This window comes from Thermobia domestica, chromosome 3, assembly GCF_964235325.1.
Source record: "Thermobia domestica chromosome 3, izTheDome1.hap1.1, whole genome shotgun sequence".
Lineage (NCBI taxonomy): Eukaryota > Metazoa > Arthropoda > Insecta > Zygentoma > Lepismatidae > Thermobia > Thermobia domestica.
In genome coordinates this window covers 87,874,480-87,895,584 of record NC_137456.1, presented here as the reverse complement: position 1 = coordinate 87,895,584, position 21,105 = coordinate 87,874,480, and the positions used below count along the sequence as shown (strand labels likewise).

At 36.6% G+C, this 21,105-nt stretch overlaps 1 protein-coding gene across 10 annotated transcripts in view; it reads left to right on the top strand.

Moving 5' to 3' along the window:
- Positions 1 to 2,337: 2,337 nt before the first annotated feature.
- Positions 2,338 to 21,105, top strand: part of LOC145680584 (uncharacterized) — a 158,999-nt gene continuing 140,231 nt past the window's right edge. For 4 of the 10 annotated variants that reach the window (XM_081751248.1, XM_081751250.1, XM_081751247.1 and 1 more), the window contains exons 1-2: positions 2,354 to 2,531; positions 15,891 to 16,144. In XM_081751248.1, the coding sequence (XP_081607374.1) occupies positions 15,906 to 16,144 (239 nt within the window). In that variant the 5' untranslated portion in view covers positions 2,354 to 2,531; positions 15,891 to 15,905. Of the gene's footprint in view, positions 2,532 to 15,890; positions 16,145 to 21,105 lie in introns of all 10 variants that reach the window. The other 6 variants (XM_081751238.1, XM_081751237.1, XM_081751236.1 and 3 more) reach the window with 5 other exon arrangements.

Below are 21,105 nucleotides of genomic sequence, written 5' to 3'. Positions count from 1 at the left end.
AGATGGAATTACAGATAAGTAGAATGGGTGAGACTACGCGCTAACTGAAGAATGCGATAGGCCAGGGGGAGCGAGAAAGAAGCTTAGTATTAATGCAGACTCTTCAGATCAAATCTGTAACACTTGTATGAAAAGCAAGTATCAGCATTTAGCTGCCCGTCTGTCTCATTTTCCTTGGATTAGAGTCATAAAACTATCCACTCTTTCATACACTGATGTCAAGCAAGAGAGTTCCACACAGAATTTTCTCTACCATTCAAGACTACATCTGTATAGCTGAAACGATTGATTCAATTCTAACATTGCAGTTTGGAAACCCACACTTTCTTGTAACATTGTTCTCCATCGAGATGGCGTCCGTAGAAAAACACACTGTGCGATATTGGAATATTCTTGGTTTATATTTCAATATTGCTCATGTTCTCATAGTCCGAAAATAACATGAAGGTTAGCACAAATACTTGTTGTCCCAGCCTAATGCTGCTATGACACTGTTAGTTTCCTTTATTGTAGTTACTGGTTTAAATAAAATACAGTGATGCACCTATGAAAATATCCTAAATATGGTCTATATTCTCCTCAAAATATTCTAAATATGGCCTATACCCTCCTCAAACAAATCCTGGGTACGGCCCTCTTTAAGAGGAACCCCATTCTCAGCTTTTGAAGATCCTACTAAGAGGCACGCAAACAAAAATGCATGATTTTTTAGATATTCCTTGCTCTATCAGATAGTCTTCCTGAAACCAGATATACTTAATTTGCTTACTATTGCTCACCAGATGATCTCCCCAAATAACTCACTTCCATAATTGTTCACCAAAAAAGTCCAATTTTTTTTGCGAAGTGTATGCCTACTCACGCTAATAATTGATTCACCTCCCGTAACGAAATAAGCGTCGAAAAGAATTTCATAACACTAGGCATTTAACCTGATCAAAGAAAGCATTTAAACTGATCGATGTTTAAGAACGCGGCCCTAGAGTCAGCGGTGCATGAAAACGTGACTTTCACGCAGATTCGCACGGTCCGTACTTACCGTGATTTTTTGGCGGAAATATGGCAACGATTGCTAAATACTGCTTGTATTTTTTAAGTACAACGAAAATTTTGTAAATAATAATAATCTCGTTTAATAAAAGATAAATAAATTTAAAATAATTCGAAAATTCTCTAGTAGAGGGCAGTAGCTGACTGGCGAGAATCAGCCAATAGCGATATAGATGCGAGCCATGCAATTCTATATTGAAAAGCATGTATGTATGAACTGGAAACGCCTTAACTGGTATAGTTTGTTGGAACAGACATTTCAATTTGGGTCGTTGACGACAAGCCTGGACATATCTCATTTTGGGTCGTTGACGACAAGGTTGGACGACGATAAGCCTAGACACATTCCTGGGGTGTCCAAGCTTGTCGTGGTCGATCCCGACAAGCCTGGACACATCTCATTTTGGGTCGCTGAGGACAAGGTTGGCCAACAACAAGCCTGGACACATTCCTGAAGCTTGTCGCTATTCTTGTTGCTATAATTAAAATTTCTACGGCAAGAGTGACTATGATTTAATGTAGGTGGCAGAAAGAAAATTATTATAATATAGTTTTGCAATTTGTCGACAAATTATACAGAGAAATCTTTCGGAGTCTATTCTATTTCCTAAATATGCAGATCACCTCTTTGACGTCTGAAAGAGTCTGGATATAACTCTACGGTCTATGGAACCGGGAGGTTCAATGCCACATTCACAAGAGCTCTCTATGATTTGTTCTTAGCAAATTGGATCTAGTTTTTGCTTTGTATTCCTATTTATGCGAAATCCATCTTAATATTGTCCTCTTATCTGTGTCTAGGTCTTCCTAATAGTCTTTTCCCGAGTGAATTTCCAGTTAAAATTTTGAAAGCGTTTGTATTTTCTTTCATTCTGGCTACATGACCTGCCCACCCGAGCCTCCTAGACTTAATGATCTTGATAATGATTGCTAACCGTAATTATGCATTTCCAAATTATGAAGTTTCCGCCATTTCTGATTCCTCTCCCTTTAGGTCCAAATATTTTTCTTTTCTCTCAAATACTTTCAGGATACATTATTTCTTCAAAATAACCGCCCATATTTCGCAATCATATATCATAATAGATATACTATAATTATTTATTTATATGCTTTTAGTTTCAAAATTTGTTACAGAATTTCCGAAACCAACAAATTCTGGACTGAATAATAAGAAAATTTCCTGTTTTCGATGGATATCAAACAGTCGTTATACCTGTTTATCCGATTATAGCAAAGTTTGCGGTGTGTTAACGCAAATAGTATCCTAATATGCCTGATGATCTTAAACATGTTCCTTTGGCAACAATGTAAATTTTGTATAATTCAAGATGGAGTTTTTGGTTTTATGAGGATGTTGTGTATGATGGAAAATATATTTTTGAACAGTAGAATATGGAAATGACGTAGTGTAAAAGGTCTTATATTTAACACCATTGGTAGCTTGGCATCCTACATCTATACCAAATTAAAACTGAGCAGTAAGTATTACCATAGGGTATGTAGCGCTACAAACAAAACAATTGCCTATATCTATAGCTTATTCTGTTTGTCAACATGCAATACTTTGTTTTAGTTTATTCCATATCAGGATGCCAAAAATGACAATATGCAGCAGAAAGCTACAGATTGTGAATATTTGCCTTTATAAGCGATACAGATACCGTCATTTTAAAAATAATGTAAGGGTACAAATTGAAATTAAGAATGATAATAAAAATTGGAATATATAATGGCACTGGATAACATAGTCTTCAGTAAAATTGACTTTTAGTACTTCACAAACTTTATTTTATATGAAACATTTCATTTCGCGGCGCACGTTTACTGTAAAATGGCATAATTACAATGATAAGGAAAACAGTTTGCAAAGAATCATCCCCTAATTGAATTTTAAAAAATCACCTGTCATCGACTTTTATTACAATACTTGCTTATATTTCTTTCTTGACACCGGGAGGGGAGGAGGAGGGGAGTGGCTCAGTAGTAGTACGCTTATCTGTGGTGAATGGGACCCCTGATTCGATCGAAATGACAAAATATTATATCTTAGTGCTTTATTTTTTTAAAATCGACTTTTCTTGCTTCAAATTATTCCGTAAAATGTTCTAGGGCCTTACCTTGGCGCATTCCCAAATAATTGTGTACAGATTAATAATATGCATGCAAATTTATGGGATTTCCTTTACGGGTATAAATATGTCTTCTGATATACGGTATATTATTAAAACAATTGCTCAAAAAGCAGAAACTAACTTGTGGCAAGTGGCCGCTAAAAGGGAGAACGTCTAGCCGAATCAAGACAGGAGCGCAGGAATGGGGCTCGCTCTGGTGTGCGTCCTTAGGGAGTGTGCGCGTCAGCGATGAAGAGAATACGTATACACGAAGATAGTGAAAAAAAAAAAAAAAACCGGGTTGACTCGAGGAAAAGGTTTTGCCTAATAGAAAATTCACAGTTAAAATACGATGTGAAACGTTTTTCGAGAAGGAATGAGAGTGTGAAATGAGCAATTACTGTCAATGCACAGCAAACTGAAATGAATTTTGAGTGATACTGAAAGCATTTTAGGCGTATGTTTACCAGAAGGGGCCCAGCGATTTTTTCAAAAAAATGTTACAATTTCGGTAACTTCGGTTCACATTAGGTTAAGCCAGGTTAGTTTATGTTAGTTTCCAGCATAATTGTCCAAATAATGACAGAATTTCACTTATTTCTACTAATATTAGGTTAGGTTAGATTTGGTTACGTTATGTCAGGTGTAAGTGCTTGCATCATCCATTTTTCCTCTAAATCTTGTACTTTTTATGTGCTTCCGGACCCCTTCTGCTAAACATCGCCACATTTTGTGTGTGTGTGTGTGCTCTTTCATTATCCCGGTTTGTGCGTATACCTTTCGTCGCTGGCACACCTGGTCCCTACAGACGCACTTCCTCGCTGCTGCTCGTCCCCCATGTTGCAGAAATTGGTTCGTGTTTTATGCACTGTAGTTTTTATGCCATACGTCCACACTGTATTTATACTGAGCCCTCCTGAAGTCAATCTGCGAGTACGGGGCTTATAGCGAGTCACTTTTTTTTAAACTAAAAGTTACTTTTTCTTTTAATTTGTCACTAAAAGTTAGTTTTTTGGGAGGTAAAGTGTCTTTTTCAAGTGATCTATGTTTTGCATTGGCAGTTTTCTAAGACAAATATAAAATTAGTTACGTACTATACTGTTCTGGGAACAAAATCGCGTGTCTGTGTGTCCATAGCTTAGCGGTCTGCATGGACCTGAAATTTTAGCCCCGGCCCGGCCCGGCCCGGGATTTATAATGTGAGGCCCGACTGAAGTCCGAAATGTATTTTAGCATTTAGACCCGAGTTCTTGTGATAATCAAATGAGCCCAAATTACAGAAGGTGCCTTCCATTTCAATTCAGACAGAGCATGTACCATCACCATCTCAGATATTGTTGAAACTTTTTTATAGCAACTAGACATGTTTTTAAGAGACCCATATTTTTTGTTTTGTCGAAAAAAATATTCCCGCCATGTAATGGCCATCAAAGACGGGGAGTACAATTTATGAATTGTAGAAGACATGGAAAATGGTCATCTTCGGAGCCTCACCATTCGGCTATAGAGACAGGTAGAGTGATAATTCTTGTTGTGGTATGTACATATGGATATAAATAAACTATATTTTATTATAGTTTGGTTTGCGCATGCGTATCTTTTTGTACATAAATTAACAAATGAACGTCAATTTATCTGAAAAGTCGAAGTTTGCGAATTTTATTCGAGCACTTCCGGTTTGAATTTTAAAATTCTGTTTTCACGGTTTGTAAGACCTGGTTACCCCCTTTCTGAAAAAAAAAAAATGTTTCGCTTCTGTGTGCAACCGTTTTGTCACAAAAAATTCGAGAAATTGTAAAATTTTCAAAAATCGCCATTTTTGGGCGCCATTTTCTCGAAAACATCATCTTTTAAAATTCTGAAATTTTGTCAGATGGTTCAACTTTACATGAATAATAAACACACCAAATACCATTCTCGACCAATGCTTCATGAATTAACTGCAGCCTTTTAAAGTTAGCGATGTTTCGTTAACTTTGATGTCACAGTTAGCAATACTGGGAACAATAAAAGTGCAATGATTTGATGATGTTTGTGGTTCACATTCATTAAATGAAGAATAAAAGGCTTTCTTGACTGTTTTATTCATTATTTTGATCAAGAAGGCTCTCTGAAATAGTAAAATGAGCCTCCCTCTACTCCTCCGTTTTCTTAAACCGAAATAATCTGAGGTGGAAATTACGATTACGAAACACACAAATTTTAAGTTTACTTGAAATGGCCATCCGATAAATTCTGATTATCTACAAGAAGCCTGAACTATTACCTCAGTGATGATTTGGAATGCTCCAGACTAAGTCTCAATTAAGTGCGATGTCAGTACAGTGATCGAAAAAGGACAAAAAGTTAAAAAAATCGAAAATCTACACGCTTGCTTATTTATTTCATGCTGGCGCCCCAACGCTAATGTTCGCGCTTTCAGCAGAAAGCGTCTGTCTTCCTACGCCTGTTAATGACAATGAGAAACATTAAAACACTATTGGAAAACATTCTTTTATAGGTAATATGCACATTAATGAGTTTTATACTTGTTTGCCATTAAAATAACGGAATCAAAGTACCAAAAACAATAGAAACAAACGTCGATGACGATAAGTTTCATTAAACTATTTTTTTATAACATCATAACCACTTCACACCTCTTTATTTCTTGAGCACGTAAGGCAATTCGCCACGGCAAAGCATTGCCAACACGTTGAAAAAGACAGCACCATAATATAAGGTTTGCGTCAACGTATTATGCAAAAAGCCTTATTCCACTTCAGATGGGGCTGACTGGGGAATTTAAACAAATGGAATGGGAGTGAGGAAGGACACACGCTCACATGCTGCCCCACGAACAAAACCGCCCCGGACGTGAGAGGGAGGAGACTCACAAAGAGAAAGCCCTGAACATTACATACAAGAAAAGACAGAAGGAAAAAAATCGAACCAATATCGTGCATACGATGGTTTAAAAAAATTTATGTACACATTGATATAAAAACTCCATTGGTCGACAGTTTTTTTCGTATTTCAGTTGTTTCTTTTTGCATCAAATCATTTTCCTGCAATAAAAATAGAAGATAGCATCTAACACGCATTTTGTCTAATTTTTCTCATTACAGAGGCAACGATTTTTTAATAAAAACACATTTCAGATAATTTTGTTGCGTAGATTCAATTTGCGAAAATTAAGGTCTCATTTGAAATTTCAGCGTTCCTTTCGTTTCACCCACTTACGAGGGAGATTGGAGAGATAATTTTCTTGGAATTCGATTTCCTCCTTCGCATTATGGCACTTTCACTCAAATCGTCTTTTTCTTGTTGCAACATTCTCGAGCCATGGAATGATAAATGTCTTCTGTACGTTCCTAGTCGCATTTTTGTTTTGTTCATTTAATCATCTTCACTTTATGGGCATTGGACGTTTTATCTGATACTGGTACGATATCTTGGTGGTTATTGTGAACATGGTCACCCATATGAACAATCTTTTACCACAACGCTGTTTAGGTTTTGCAGATTAATCGAGCGAGGTTTCACTCGGCCCATTTTTCTTTTTAAAATTTTAAAGTTGTCCCTGGGCCCCCATCAGGGGTGACCCTGGGGGCTACCGCGACATCATTCGATGGGTTCCATGCCATTTTCTTGTTTCATTTTCTGTACTGCTCATTTATCTCCAACCGTTTTCATATTAGTGGTACTAGATGTTTTATCTGATACAGGACTATGTCTTGGCGGCCATTTTGAAAACGGTGACCGAGATGAAAAATCTATGGCCACAGCGCTCTTTAGTTTTCAAAGATCTATCGAACGAGGTATCACTCACTCCATGTTTCTATTGAAACTCCTGAAGTTGGACCCTGAGCCCCCATGAAAGACGGCCCTGTGGGGCACCGCAATGATACTATTCGATGTGCCTCATGGCATTTCCTATTCGACTTTTTGTTTGGTTCATTTATCTTCAACCGTTTTCGAGATATTTTCGTGGAAAGATTAAACTGGGCCACCCTGTTTTTATATATATATATATATATATATATATATATATCGGGTGTTGCAAAATAACTGTTACAACTCTTGGGAGGTGACTCCTGCCACTGAGACAAGAAAAAAAGTTCTCTTGAACTTTCGGCTATCGGACATAGTTTCGGATCTACAAGGTGCCGAAAGCGTGGGAAAATGACTTTCGGACACCAATAGTTCGGAAAATATCTAACGTAAAGAGGGCGGTAAAAAATTCCCTGAAGAAGTCATATCTGCTGTATTGAATTTTGCACGTGCGCTAAATAGGAAAATAACTACTCGGGTCTTGAATCTAAGGATGTGGGCTCCTAGTAAGATTGGAAACTGCGACCACGCGAGCGAAAGCGAACGCTCTAGCCCTGAGGCTTCGAGGGAGCCTCACTTTCTCTGTATTCATTTCTTCGAGGAGTACCCACTTTGTTTGGCAAGCGCTCTTGTACAGCCTCCCGACATACTTGTGTTATTCCTACTGCACAATTGTAAACAATCAGAGCTTTAAGACGTTTCTTCCTATTTCACATGTAGTTTTATTTTCCATATGTATGGTATCCCAGTAGTAGTGTTACATGTTCCAAATTGGTTCATTTTCGTCTTTGTCTTGGCATGTGCACTGTGTGTAAGATACGAATTTCTGGATGTATTTCCCTATATTTCAAGTACGTCATATGTCCCAGAAGACGTGGGACATGATACAAGTTTGTTATTTTCACGCCCTATCATAATTTGAATCATGGATTAAGAAATTTCTTTTCATATGTGTCGACTGTGGGACAATATCCCAAACAAAGAGGGACATTGATACAATCGTGTTCTAGTTACGTTCTACCAAAAAGTGTACCAGATGTAGTAGCAGAATGTACAGCTTTATTTTCCTAGTTTTTACACGTGGGACGGTGTCCCAGCAGTAGTGGGACATGTTGACATTTGTCCATTAGCTACATGTTGATATCAACACACACATTGGCCACATTTCAATGTCGATAATGTGATTCCACAAGTGACATTCCTTTAGTTTACCCAGTTTCTTTGTGAGTCCCCTTGCACAATTTCAACTTGGCCTCAGTTGTTGCACCCTTATCGGTATGCAACCGTGCTGATCATATTGCATCGGATTGATGGAATATTATTGGTGAATTGGCAATGGCTTTCATGTTCTTGACGCTAATCCTTACATTTCCGACGCTTTAAACTCACGTTTACTGAGTACGAGTGCATTTCTGGACATTTTTCGTTAAGTGTTTCCACACATGTGAATCACCCTGCTTCTTCTGTTGTGCTCTACCGACACCCCCAGATGTCTTTCTAGAGCATTTGAGTACAAATTCGCTACACTTAATACTCAGAACGTCACTGTTGGCCAGCATCCGTACCTGGCGACTATGCAACCACACACAACAGGCATGAAGGGGTCCGCCATTTTGTATTTGTTCCAGATGTCGACTTAATACAAACGAATTATTGTTACCTGGTAGAAACTCTATCAACTCATATCCATTTAGACCAATTTTTATTTGGCAGATTATCCGGGACTCCCTATATTCCTTTGGGGAATCCCTTGCGCGTGCATGGTAGAATTGTGAAACATGCAAAATTCAATACAGCAGGTATGACTTCTTCAGTGAATTTTTTATCCGCTCCCTTTACGTTGGATAGTTTCCGAACTATTGGTGTCCGAAAGTCATTTTCCCACGCTTTCGGCACCTTATAGATTTGAAACTATGTCCGATAGCCGAAAGTTCAAGAGAACTTTTTTTCTTGTCTCAGTGGCAGGAGTCACCTCCCAAGAGTTGTAACACTTATTTTGCAACACCAGATATATATATATATATATATATATATATATATATATATATATATATATATATATATATATATATATATATATATATATATATATATATATACAGGGGAAGGACAAAAATCTAAAACGTTTGCAAAAGTGTGAAAATCATACCTAGTATGGTGTGGGGTATCCTTTTGCGTCCAAACCAGCTTGGATTCTACGTGGAATTTTGTACCATTGTTCCTCCAAAACATGCTTCAGTTCCTTAAGGGATGCTAGTGGAGGGTAATGAGACCGAACACGCCTATCTAACTCAGACCACAATGGCTCAATAATGTTCAGATCTGGTGATTGTGGGACGCAGGGGAGGTGTGATAGTTCCTGGTCATGCTCCTCAAACCAAGATTTCACCGTTTTTGCAGCGTGACAGTGTGCCAGATCATCTTGGGCCATGGGAAGAACCTGGAACCTCAAAATATACCTTAGCATTCATCATTCCATGAGTTCAGATGTAATTTTCATTGCAGTGGTCTTCTTTTTAGCTGCTAGAATCCATTTTAATGCCCTCAAGTCTCTATCTGACAGGATTGTCTTTCGACCACTGTTGTGCTTTGCAGACGTCGTTTGCTCATGAATTGTGTACGCCGTCGTAACATTGGACACAGTGCCTTTTGACACGCCCACAATGTTCGCCACTATTGCCACTGAAGCTCCAGCCAGACGGGTACCAACGATCATGCCTCTTTGGAAGTCTGTCAGGTCGCCCATTTTACCGCACCACTTTCACACCACGACACTCACAGGTGAACTGGTTACTGCTGACGGAAGAGGAAGATCCACATGACACATTGAAAAAAAAAAAAAAAAAAAAAAAAAAGATCGGCAACCGCAACACGTGTTGTACAGTGGAAGGCCAAACTTACGTGTCCTGTATGAAGTGTTATAGATTTTGTTGTCTACCTCCTGTTTTCTTTAGTATTAAATCCCTTTCCAACGGTACTACTCACATGTCAGTATCTTATACCTGAACCTGAAAAACCGGAAATTTTTCTGGAAAAATCACCACCTCGGAACACTTGCGCCCCTCGGGCCCGGCCCTAGTTTTACGTAGAGATCTCAGAAAAATTTGAGAAATACTCAATGGTATACACAATCCGTATGCAAAGTTCGAATCTGATATCGTGAATTTTTTTTGAAATTTCCTTTAAGAAAAAAATAAAAAAACGTCATGTCCCTCCGTCCCCACTTAACGCCATGTAACCATCTGGTTCCAAAATGCATCTGGGGTGTTCTTTGGTCTATCCATGACTTGACTAATAAAAAATCCGGCTTAAATACTTGTTATAGAAGCTAAATAAGCGGTCAAAGACGATACTACGCCATAGTAACAAAAGTTACCGTAAATCCTAAAATGGTTAAAAGTTCTCCATAAAGAACGGTCCAATAGATATCGTTGTATAGTATGTTCACAAAATTAGGCTCGAAAATATGGTTGAATATTTAAAAAATTTCCGGCCCGAGTTACAGCCGGGCCGAGCCGTCTTTTAAGCGTAACAGTAGGCAAGTGTTGAAGAGCAAAGAAAGGGCTATTGTCATGAACGTGTATTATTTAAAGCAGAAAAACCCGGGTAAAAGTATAAGTTGGGTCGCGACTGAAATAGCTTGGAAGAAAGGCAACATGTGGCAATGGTTAACATTGCACAATATTGAGTATGATGAGGATATGCTAAAGAAAGATTTGATGGACCTAATGAGCATTCATCGTCCTAAATATGAAAAAATATAAGACTGACGAATGAACTAAAGAACTAGGACACACTGTTCTCCGATTACTGTCCTACCACTGAGCTCAACCCTATTGCACTCGTGTGGTCTCAAGTAAAACACTATGTTGGGGCAAATAATACATATTCAAAGTGAAAGACGTTGAAAAATTAATTCATGAAGCGTTTGAGCGTATAATATGACAGTCCATTCTGTTACAGACGGATGACAGTACCTAGGTTCGTATTCCTGCTGTCCCAGAGAGAGCTTAGCCGAGATATGACAGTAATTCGGGTTAGGGTGTCAAGTTATACGAATAAACTGCGATTCGAACCAATTTGTTCGGGTGTGAATACGTCAAGACACAGACGAGACCACTCGGTATAGTTACGGTTGAACATTAAATTTCATTGTTCAATCGTCTCATATAGTCTTGGGTTAAATCCGCAAAATAAAAACGTATTTAACTTGATCACTCAATTGTTGTTTAGGAAGTAAGCACAATGTTGCACATCAATATAAAGTTCATCAACTGTTCGACACATCAACTATACTACATCAAATGTTCGACACACAAATCAATATAAAGTTCGCACAATTATATTCAAATCTTACCTGAGATACTTGTGATTAATAAAACATCACAAACATATTTCAATAATAAATATACGATAAGTCTCGTATCAAACACACCAACGACACTATTTACACAATTCAGTGGATCTGACCTAATTGATTTTTATCGTAAATCTTGACAACAATGGTACCAAACGAAAATTAATTGATGTAAGAATTATTGATTTATTATAACACTTTTAACTTGTAAGCACACATATAATTCTGCACTAAAAATATGCACTGTGTGGGTATTTATATTTACTTATTGGCCCAATGATTACGATCGAGATCCGCGCGCAATTATTATCGGTCCCTGTCCGCGTTACGCACATGATTTCTGTATTAAGAATCGGTGATTGAAAACGTAAGCAAATTCACTTATTCTTCCATGATGAGAAATTTAGATCCCTTTCTTCTTTTAAATAGTGTCTCTCTGTAGATGACCATTCTGTTACAGACGGATTTTACGGCTAATTAACTCATCCTTTCTGTTCGTTTTATTTCATTTCTTTCATGTGAATTTTGAACTGAAAGTGCGTTGTTAAACAGTGCACAGCATCCAATAATATTAAAACACTAATTTTGTAGTATTTTCATTGTGCAAAATGGGTTGAATGGGATTAATCGAAGACACTTATTACTGTCGTCATTCTCTCATCAGCTCCCTTTTCCCACTGTTCGCGCTTCTTTGAAGCGTCGCAATTCTCTTTCACAATTAAGGCGTATGAATACGCTATTAGAACAAAAGATAGTTCCCATAAAATGTTAAGTTTTTACAGAATTGCTTCACTAATAAGAGTTGATTGATTAGAAACTACACTATTTAGAGTGTATTAAGCACTTTTAAACAAATGGCAATATGAATAATCAGTTTTTGTCGCAAAATATGCAAATTATAACATAGTCCGGTCCTGTCTTTTAGCCTCGCAATTCAGGTTGTGTAGGGGGAGGGGGGAAGAGAACTAAGCTGAGCCGAATTCCTCCAAATTAGGCCATACGAAGAGGGAAGTGGATGAGCAACCACACACACATAGAAAAACTTGTGAGCGAGAAACTTCGCAGCTTTTTAATTCCAAGAATTTTGTCTCGGTGCGCACTGATTCTACGAAATACTTTTCCATTAACGAGGGTTGTTTAAAAGGAGTATAACGATTACGTTACAATAACAGCAGAAAATTGGCAGAACTACGTGAGACATGTGATAAACATCGAAAGTGACATGTGGAAAACAGATGAGCTTCAAGATGATGTTTAGCCGTTGATTATTCGTTTGGGTGAAGATTCCGCTGAAGAAGAATCGTCTGAAATCTTCGAGGATATTATGATGATGATATGGAAGGAATTGATTCTTTGGAGTGTGATTGATTTAAGGTAGTAAGTTGTTTATTATTATTATTATTATTATTATTATTATTTATTAATCGTCGTAATGCTGGATGTTTCGTTCTATGTGAGTTGGCAACATAAGCCGGCAGCATAATGGAATCGCTGTCTGTTATGCATTTGTTTTTAATGCTCAACTTGGCATTGCTGTTCCCATAAGACCAATAGTTGACTCTTAACTCTGGATGAGCTTATATATTTGGTAGGTAGTCATTTTTCAGATTATTTCCAAATATACATTATATGTGGATAATATATATATATATATATATATATATATATATATATATATATATATATATATATATATATATATATATATATATATATATATATATATAGTGTTCTAAAAAATGGCGCCCACGGACGCCCACGCCCAGGTCAGATGAAATGCCCTCCGGGGCCTCTTTCAGCTGCTATGGGGAATCAAAATTTCACAATGTGGCAACGTCGCAGATTAATTTAAAGCCACTAGCATTACTCTACGAATACAACAAGCAGATGAATCGATTGCTACATTAGTAAGTGATGCTAGTATCAATCAATATCGACTTTAGTTGCCATATGGAAAGAATCGATAGAACTATTTGATAGGTTGGTACATCTAGTCTATAGTTCTTTATTTGCGACGTTGCCACATAGTGCAATTTGTGTTTCCAGACGATGACTCTAAAGATATACAAATTAATATATATATATATATATACGGTATATATATAAATGTATACATATACATATATATATAGCTTTATTTTGACTTGTAGAATAATGCTCTGTGGTCCGTGGGCGCCATTTTTAGAACATCCGATATATATATATATATGGAGAGAAATGACCCCTTATCACTGCCTACATGCGCCACTGCTTACATCTGAGTCAGATATAGCCTCTGTCTTCTTCAATTATTCAAAGAAGTTTCAAACAATTCATGGAGAAGGGTACTCGAAATCCTTCCTAAAATAATAATAATAATAATAATAATAAAAAGAAAGTAAAGAGACCCATAAAGTGTTACTTTCCAACCGGAACGGTACCTCTAACTAAAAGAAAAGCAACTGGCTCTCTCGCACACAGCACTTAAAGTATTCCGAAACTTAACGATGAATACATGACTAGCAAGCATGTTGATAAAAATAAAAAAATATCCGAGCTCCTAACTTTATTTGAATTAATTAACGGGTCTCTAACACTCGATAGTGAAAACAGCGACTCAGCTCTTTTGACTACTTATGGCTTTAGTGGGAAATATTTTTTCTCTACATCGTCCTGCCAGCTATTAGTTGATTTACAAAACAGAAAAAATTGTTTCCAAGGAGTACTGTTCGAGCACAACGTGTACGAGTCCTTTTTTTGCGGTGATACTTTAAAGTACCGTTAGTAAATAAAGGGTTAAATATAACATTTGATCACTGAATAAAGAAAAACTATTGTTTGTCATTTTTTTTTTTCAATATACGTGGTCAATAACTTGAAAATTGAGAACTGCTTCCTACTGTAGTGGAACATTCCATCATTGTTTCAGAAACACAGATGTTTTGCTTTTCCTCCCGTTTTAATCGTGCTCTCCCCAGACAAAACAATGCAGCCAGAAATATAAATAAGAAAGTCAGTATTTTGTAATAGATTAACCTTGCGTAAAGATGTAAATTGTACTTTGTAAACGTAAAATGCTGATTATTATAACTGTGTTTATACCTTGATATAATATTGTTAGCGTTTTATTAAGATTTTGCTGGCTCAAATTATTTTTTTTTTAAATTTTATTTGCTAATTTTTTTTTTTTTTTTTTTTTCAAAATAGACACAAAGTCTTTAAATATCGAATTTTGGATTTGTCAGAATCCAGAACAAAAAGAAATACTCCGAATCATGTTACGTATGTACTAAAGATTCTTCCTTAATCGTGGGAATACGGATGGGTCAAATTGCCCATGCTTTGGCTTGTTGCCTTATCAAAAACTATATTTTTTCCAAGCATTTAATTTTTTTGTTGTCTGTTTTAAGCTTAAATTCTGTCTTAGCTCTCTTGACTGGCGTTATTGGAATTTTGGTTAGGAACATTTTTCGACACCACTCTTTTCGCATTCCGCATTACACTCTTTTTAAATTCAGTAAACAGTTTATGACTTAATAACTTAGATTTCGTAACAACTGAGTTATGTTAATATGCTAATAAAACTCCAGCTGACCAAAGCAGTATATATATATATTTTAAGATTATATATTTGTGTTACAGTTTCGGCTATGTAACACAAATATATAATCTTAATATACATACATACATACATACATACATACATACATACATACATATATACATACATATATATATATATATATATATATATTGCTTTGGTCAGTTGGAGTTTTATTAGCAATCTTGAATTTTCCAAAGTTGCAATGAATAATTTACATGTTAATATGCTGTAACTTTCCATGTGTAAGGAGTGACTTACAAATCACTTGATCGATTATTTTTTGGGAAGTCGTAAATAATTATACCTGGTGCGAAAATCGAGGTACAGTCATGTTTCAGTTTAACAACAAACAAGAAGTTAACAGATAAACAAATAAATTGTTAAAAATTAACTATTAATCGTACGGAAAACAAAAGAAATGTGTTGAAAAAGGCGGGCAAAATTTGAGCCCTCTCTTTTTCGTATTCATGTATCGGATTTTATTTCTTCGTGTCTCTTAAAGTTAACACTTAAGGGTCATCTGAGGAAACACGGGATGATATCGCAGGTAGTTTCGGACAAAATATTCAGTAAACTACAGAATTTAAATTGCACTTTATTACCACAATCACAAAATCCTGTAAATAACCATAAATTTAGTAGTTTCCCAAACTTTTTGGCTTTGGTAACATTACATTGAAATCCTTCTTCATTTGACAGCCATCATGATCATCGGAAAATAGATGTATTCCATTGCAGTTTTGTTGAATTTTTCAGTTGCACTGTAAAGTAATTGAGTGAATATATGAGTTTCATATCATCTCTATAACTATTATAAAAGTAATCAGGTTACTGAAAATCTTCTATAGCAAAACAGAAGGCAAGTTGAAAAGTTGTTAATATCGAATATGCTCTTACGTATCAAAATAGTTAGAGGTGGTTCTTGTGCATTGAATCTTTGTAAATTAATACTTTGTTTTTAAACTTATTTCAGATTTTGGACTCAGCAATGGATGCTACGGAAGAGGCGACTGTTGATAACTCCAGGCCTTTGGAGCCAACTGAGTTCACTGATGCTAAAGTGAAGATGGAAGAGGACTCTGAATTGTTGACGGTTGAGATCAAAGAGGAACAACTTGAACAAGAAGGCCTTGTAGACGGTGACTCAAACTTTAGTGAAGAACCAAATGTAGCGGAAAGTGCAAGTGGGACAGAGAAAAACGTAGATGACTGTGAATCTTCTGAAAGGTAAGTAGCGTTTGAATCATATATTTTATTACAAGGTTTGCTCTTTGAGGGGCGTCAGGATCGCGAGTTTTTTCCTACATTGTAAATTTTGACTTACGAAAATTGACCAAGCGCTTGCTTCATATATATGGTTCTCAGAAAAGTTACTTATTCACACTAATCATGCAAACAATTCTCTTAGGAGAACTGTCACTAATCCGAACTACAAAACTCAAAATCAAAGAAAAAGGAGACACTGCAGTGGCATAGTTGCGAAGCAGATTTATAGTGGTGACTTCTTATAGTTCTGTCTCCGAACATGATAACGTGCATCAAAGAATGTCCCGTGCACTCCCTAATATCTGCAAACAATACAGCATATCTTTCACTTTGTTTTAAAATTGTTTTAAGATCCTCGACTTCGTCTTCAATGGTCTCGTCAATATGCCATGTTACTTGATTTCAGAGCTGGTAGCACATCAGCACATTCTGAAAACATTCAGAACTGTGATCCAGTCAGCTCCTGTTCAAATTTATTTATTTATTTATTTATTTATTTATTATTATTATTATTATTATTATTATTATTATTATTATTATTATTATTATTATTATTATTATTATTATTATTATTATTATTATTATTATTTATTTCAGTAATAATAATAAACTGTTCCCAAATATTTCAGTATTACTATTAGATTTAAATACATTTTTGATTCCTCTGGTGAATGAATTGCTGTTGTTTCAATGTTACGATAATCCAGAAGCAGAAGTTTAGTTTCTGCATCCGATATATGTAATTTACCCGTGGCTGATATGTTTCTTTTTGTGGTCACTATAAGTTTTCTCACAAGAGTAAACGTGATAAACCTACTTGACGTAAACTGCCCGTAAAATAACTTGTATATTTCGTTAAATATTCATTGTCTGGTATTACGGCCATATTTAAACCGACTCTTCTAAACGGTCTTGCTCCACTAACATTGACACTGCACCCATCGTCTGGTTGAATCCCAGCTTGCAAAGAAGATATATGGTTTACACGAGATGTGAGACCGTTTTCCACATAATTAAACAAAATGCAAGAAGTCACTCCAGTCAATAGACTTCCATGTATTCACGACTCATTGACATCTGTCCTTAGCTCATGGGAGCGGATGTTCGTGAAGACGTAAAGTTAAGGGAGAGGAGAAAATCCTCCTGTTGGTCTACGGTGGAACTTTGTTGTATTTGCTCATTGTTTCATTAATGGATCAACCATTGCACTGTGGTTCGTTGTTTCTAAGATATCAGTTCCTGATACCCACCGCTTACCTCGAATCAACCACTTGGCCAGTCGATGGATATTTTTTGTTGCCGTTTGGCAATGGTTCATTCAATCTTGCACACACTTGATACCATTGGACGAGAACGCCAAATAAGGGTGTGTTTATGCTTTACTTTACTGGTAATGGACTGTCTTCTAACAATGGAAACTTCCAATACTTGTTTTTAGTTTTTATTGTACCTTACTAATCGCTGGTTTTTCAACTAACACTTAAAATAAACCACAAAGTACATATAATAACTTCACTGTGTTCATTGCACTTAAATAACAAACTTAACTTTACAATTCTGGAAGAAATGTTCGTGCCTCGTGCCTTATGCACCTTCTCTCTTCAACACTTTCCATCTTGAATAACAAATGAAATCTAAATTTCGTAGAAACAGTGTTTCCAGTTCTTAAAAAATATTACTACATAACATAAGACTTAACATGCCGCCCGCCAAAAAAGGGCTAGTGACCTTTTTTTAAAAAACACAAAAGAAAACAAACTGTACATAACAACAAATAAAATAGACTAAAACAGGAAATAAATATACTTTAACATGAATGGCATTACGATTCATCATTATTTGGTAAAACACAAAGTCCTCTAATTGAGCGTTTATATAAACCATTGGAAGTTTTAACAGTAGCCACTCGAATCAAACCGTCAGGTCCAGAATGCACTTCAGTGATGACTCCCAATTTCCACGATAGAGGAGGTAGCTTATCTTCTTTGAGAACCACCAATTGACCTGGTTGTATGTTGGCACAGCTTCTCTTCCACTTATTTCTTCCTTGTAGTTGTGACAAATATTCCATATACCATCTTCTCCAAAACTGTTGAAATTGTTGTTGGATCCTTTGCCATCTTTGAATTGAACTAATCCTCTCCTGATGTAAGTCTCGTTGTGGTAATGCTGTCAATGGTTGGCCAATAAGAAAATGACCAGGAGTTAATGCTACTGGATCATTAGGATCATTGGATAATGCTACAAGAGGTCTCGAATTTAAGCAAGCTTCTATTTGTATGGTTAATGTTGTTAATTCTTCAAACGTGAGATATGACATTCCCATGACTCTTCTTAAGTGGTATTTAAAGGACTTAACTGCAGCCTCCCAAAGACCACCGAAGTTGGGCGAATATGGCGGAATAAAATGCCATTGGATTCCTTCAGTAGTTGCAAAATTTTTAATCCTTTCTTGATGGTCAGCTGTATGCAACAACTTTGCGACTTCTTGAAGTTCCTTGTTGGCACCAATGAACGTAGTTCCATTGTCGCTATAGATATGCTTGCATCTACCTCGACGAGATATGAATCTTCTCAAAGCAGCCAAAAATGCCTGACTAGTAAGATCACTCACAACTTCGAGATGGATAGCCTTTGTTGCTAAACACACAAACACTGCAATGTAACACTTCACCTTTGTTTTTGACTTTCTGGTACCAGTTTTGATGTAAATAGGACCGGCAAAGTCAATTCCAGAATTTGTGAAAGGTCTTGTTAGTTCTACTCTATGTTTTGGTAGTTGTCCCATTAATTGTTCTGGTCCAGACGCCTTTAATCTTTGACATGTAATACATCTTCTAATAACTTTCTTGATGGCATTTTTACCATTAGGTATCCAATACCTTTGCCTTAGTGATGCTAGCATTAACTGACATCCAGAATGTAGCAATCGCCTATGTTCATGTTCCATAAGTAGTCTTGTTAGGTGATGATCTGGTGGTAGAATAATTTGATGTTTAGCGTCAAATTCAAGTTCAGACATCTTTAATCTTCCACCAACTCTTAGTAATTGTTGCTCACATATGAAAGGATTGAGAGACAAGAGTTTGCTCTTATTGCTAACTCTTCCACTTTCTTTAATATCAGCCATTTCCTTAGCATAAACTGACCTTTGAACTTCTCGTATTAGTTTGATTAAAACTTCTTCAATTTCTTCCAAGGTAAGAGCGTCTACATTTCTTCTTGATGCTTCCACTTTAGCATTCTTGGAAAACCGCATGCAATAAGCCAAGACTCTCTTAAGTTTGTTCAAAGTAGAGAATCTTTCGATCATACTATTATCTTGAGTTGTCACTAAGTAACTTGATTTTAATTTCTTCTGTTCAGGAATCCCTCTGAGTGGGGCAGGCTCCGTCTTAGGCCAATCAAGTGAAGAACACTGTAACCATTGAGGACCGTTCCACCACAAACTATTGTGTATTAACTTGTCAGGACTTGTTCCTCTTGATATAATATCCGCAGGATTGTCACTTGAAGCGACGTGTCTCCATTCTCCTCCCACTTCTTGTACCTCAGCGACTCGATTGCCAACAAATGTTTTCCATCTATTTGGACTTGCCCTTAACCATGCTAAGACCACCATAGAATCTGTCCACATATACACCTGGGATATTCGTTGTTTTAATGCCTTAGTTACCTTTTTGACAAGTTTTGCTGATAACACTGTCGCACATAACTCTAAGCGAGGCAGGGAAATCTTCTTTATGGGAGCCACTTTGGACTTAGCACATAATAGCTTCGAAGTAACTTGACCATCTTTGTTGACGGATCTTAAATACACACATGTCCCATAAGCCTTTTCTGAAGCGTCTGAGAAAGCGTGAACTTGAATGTCTATCAAGGTACCCGACTGAAGAACCATTCTGTCTACACTGATATCTGATAGTGAAGGAATGAATTCAAGTACTGTCTTGCATCTTTGCTGTAGTTCTTTAGGAAGTGTTTCATCCCACTCCAATCCTGCTTGCCATAGATCTTGAAGAATTATCTTATATACGATTGTTATTGGACTAACAATTCCCAACGGATCAAAGATTGAAGCAATAATGCCCAACATCTTGCGTTTTGTTAAATTATTATTCGACCTTTGATTTAGAGTAAATCCATTCATCACTTGAAGTTGATCAGTTGCTGGATGCCAAAGTAATCCTAATGTTTTGACTTGACCCTTATCGTCTAAGCGTAATGGAAGTTGTGTTTCTCTCAATTCTTCAGAGATGGATTCCAATAACTCAGTACTGTTGGAACACCACTTTCTTAACAAAAAACCACCCCTTTGTAGCATTTGTGTTAATTCGTCCTTTATCTTTAAAGCTTCCTCCACACTTTCAGCCCCTGAAATACAATCGTCAATATAGAAGTCATTCTTGAGAACTTGTGCTGCCTTCGGATATTCACAAGCTTCTTCTGCACTTAATTGCTGGAGACAGCGAGTAGCAAGGAAAGGCGCTGAGGCTGTTCCGTATGTGACAGTCTTTAATTCATATACTTTAATGGGTTCTTCTTCTGATCTTCTCCACAAGATCTTCTGAAATTTACAGTCACGCTCATCAATCAAAATCTGTCGATACATCTTCTCTATATCTGCAGTAAAAGCTATAGGATAGGTGCGAAATCTTAATATAATTGACTGCAAATCGTCTTGCACAGTTGGACCAACTTTGAGAACATCGTTCAGTGAAATACCACTAGTTGAGCATGCGGATGCATCAAATACTACTCTAGTCTTCGTAGTAGTACTAGCTTCCTTAATAACTGGATGATGAGGCAAGTAATATCCTTGAGTAATATTAGAGTTGCCTTCCACTCCCTTCATATGTTCCAAAGCTTCATACTCTTCAAGGAATGTCACATAATCTGTGCGTAACTTGGGGCATCTATTT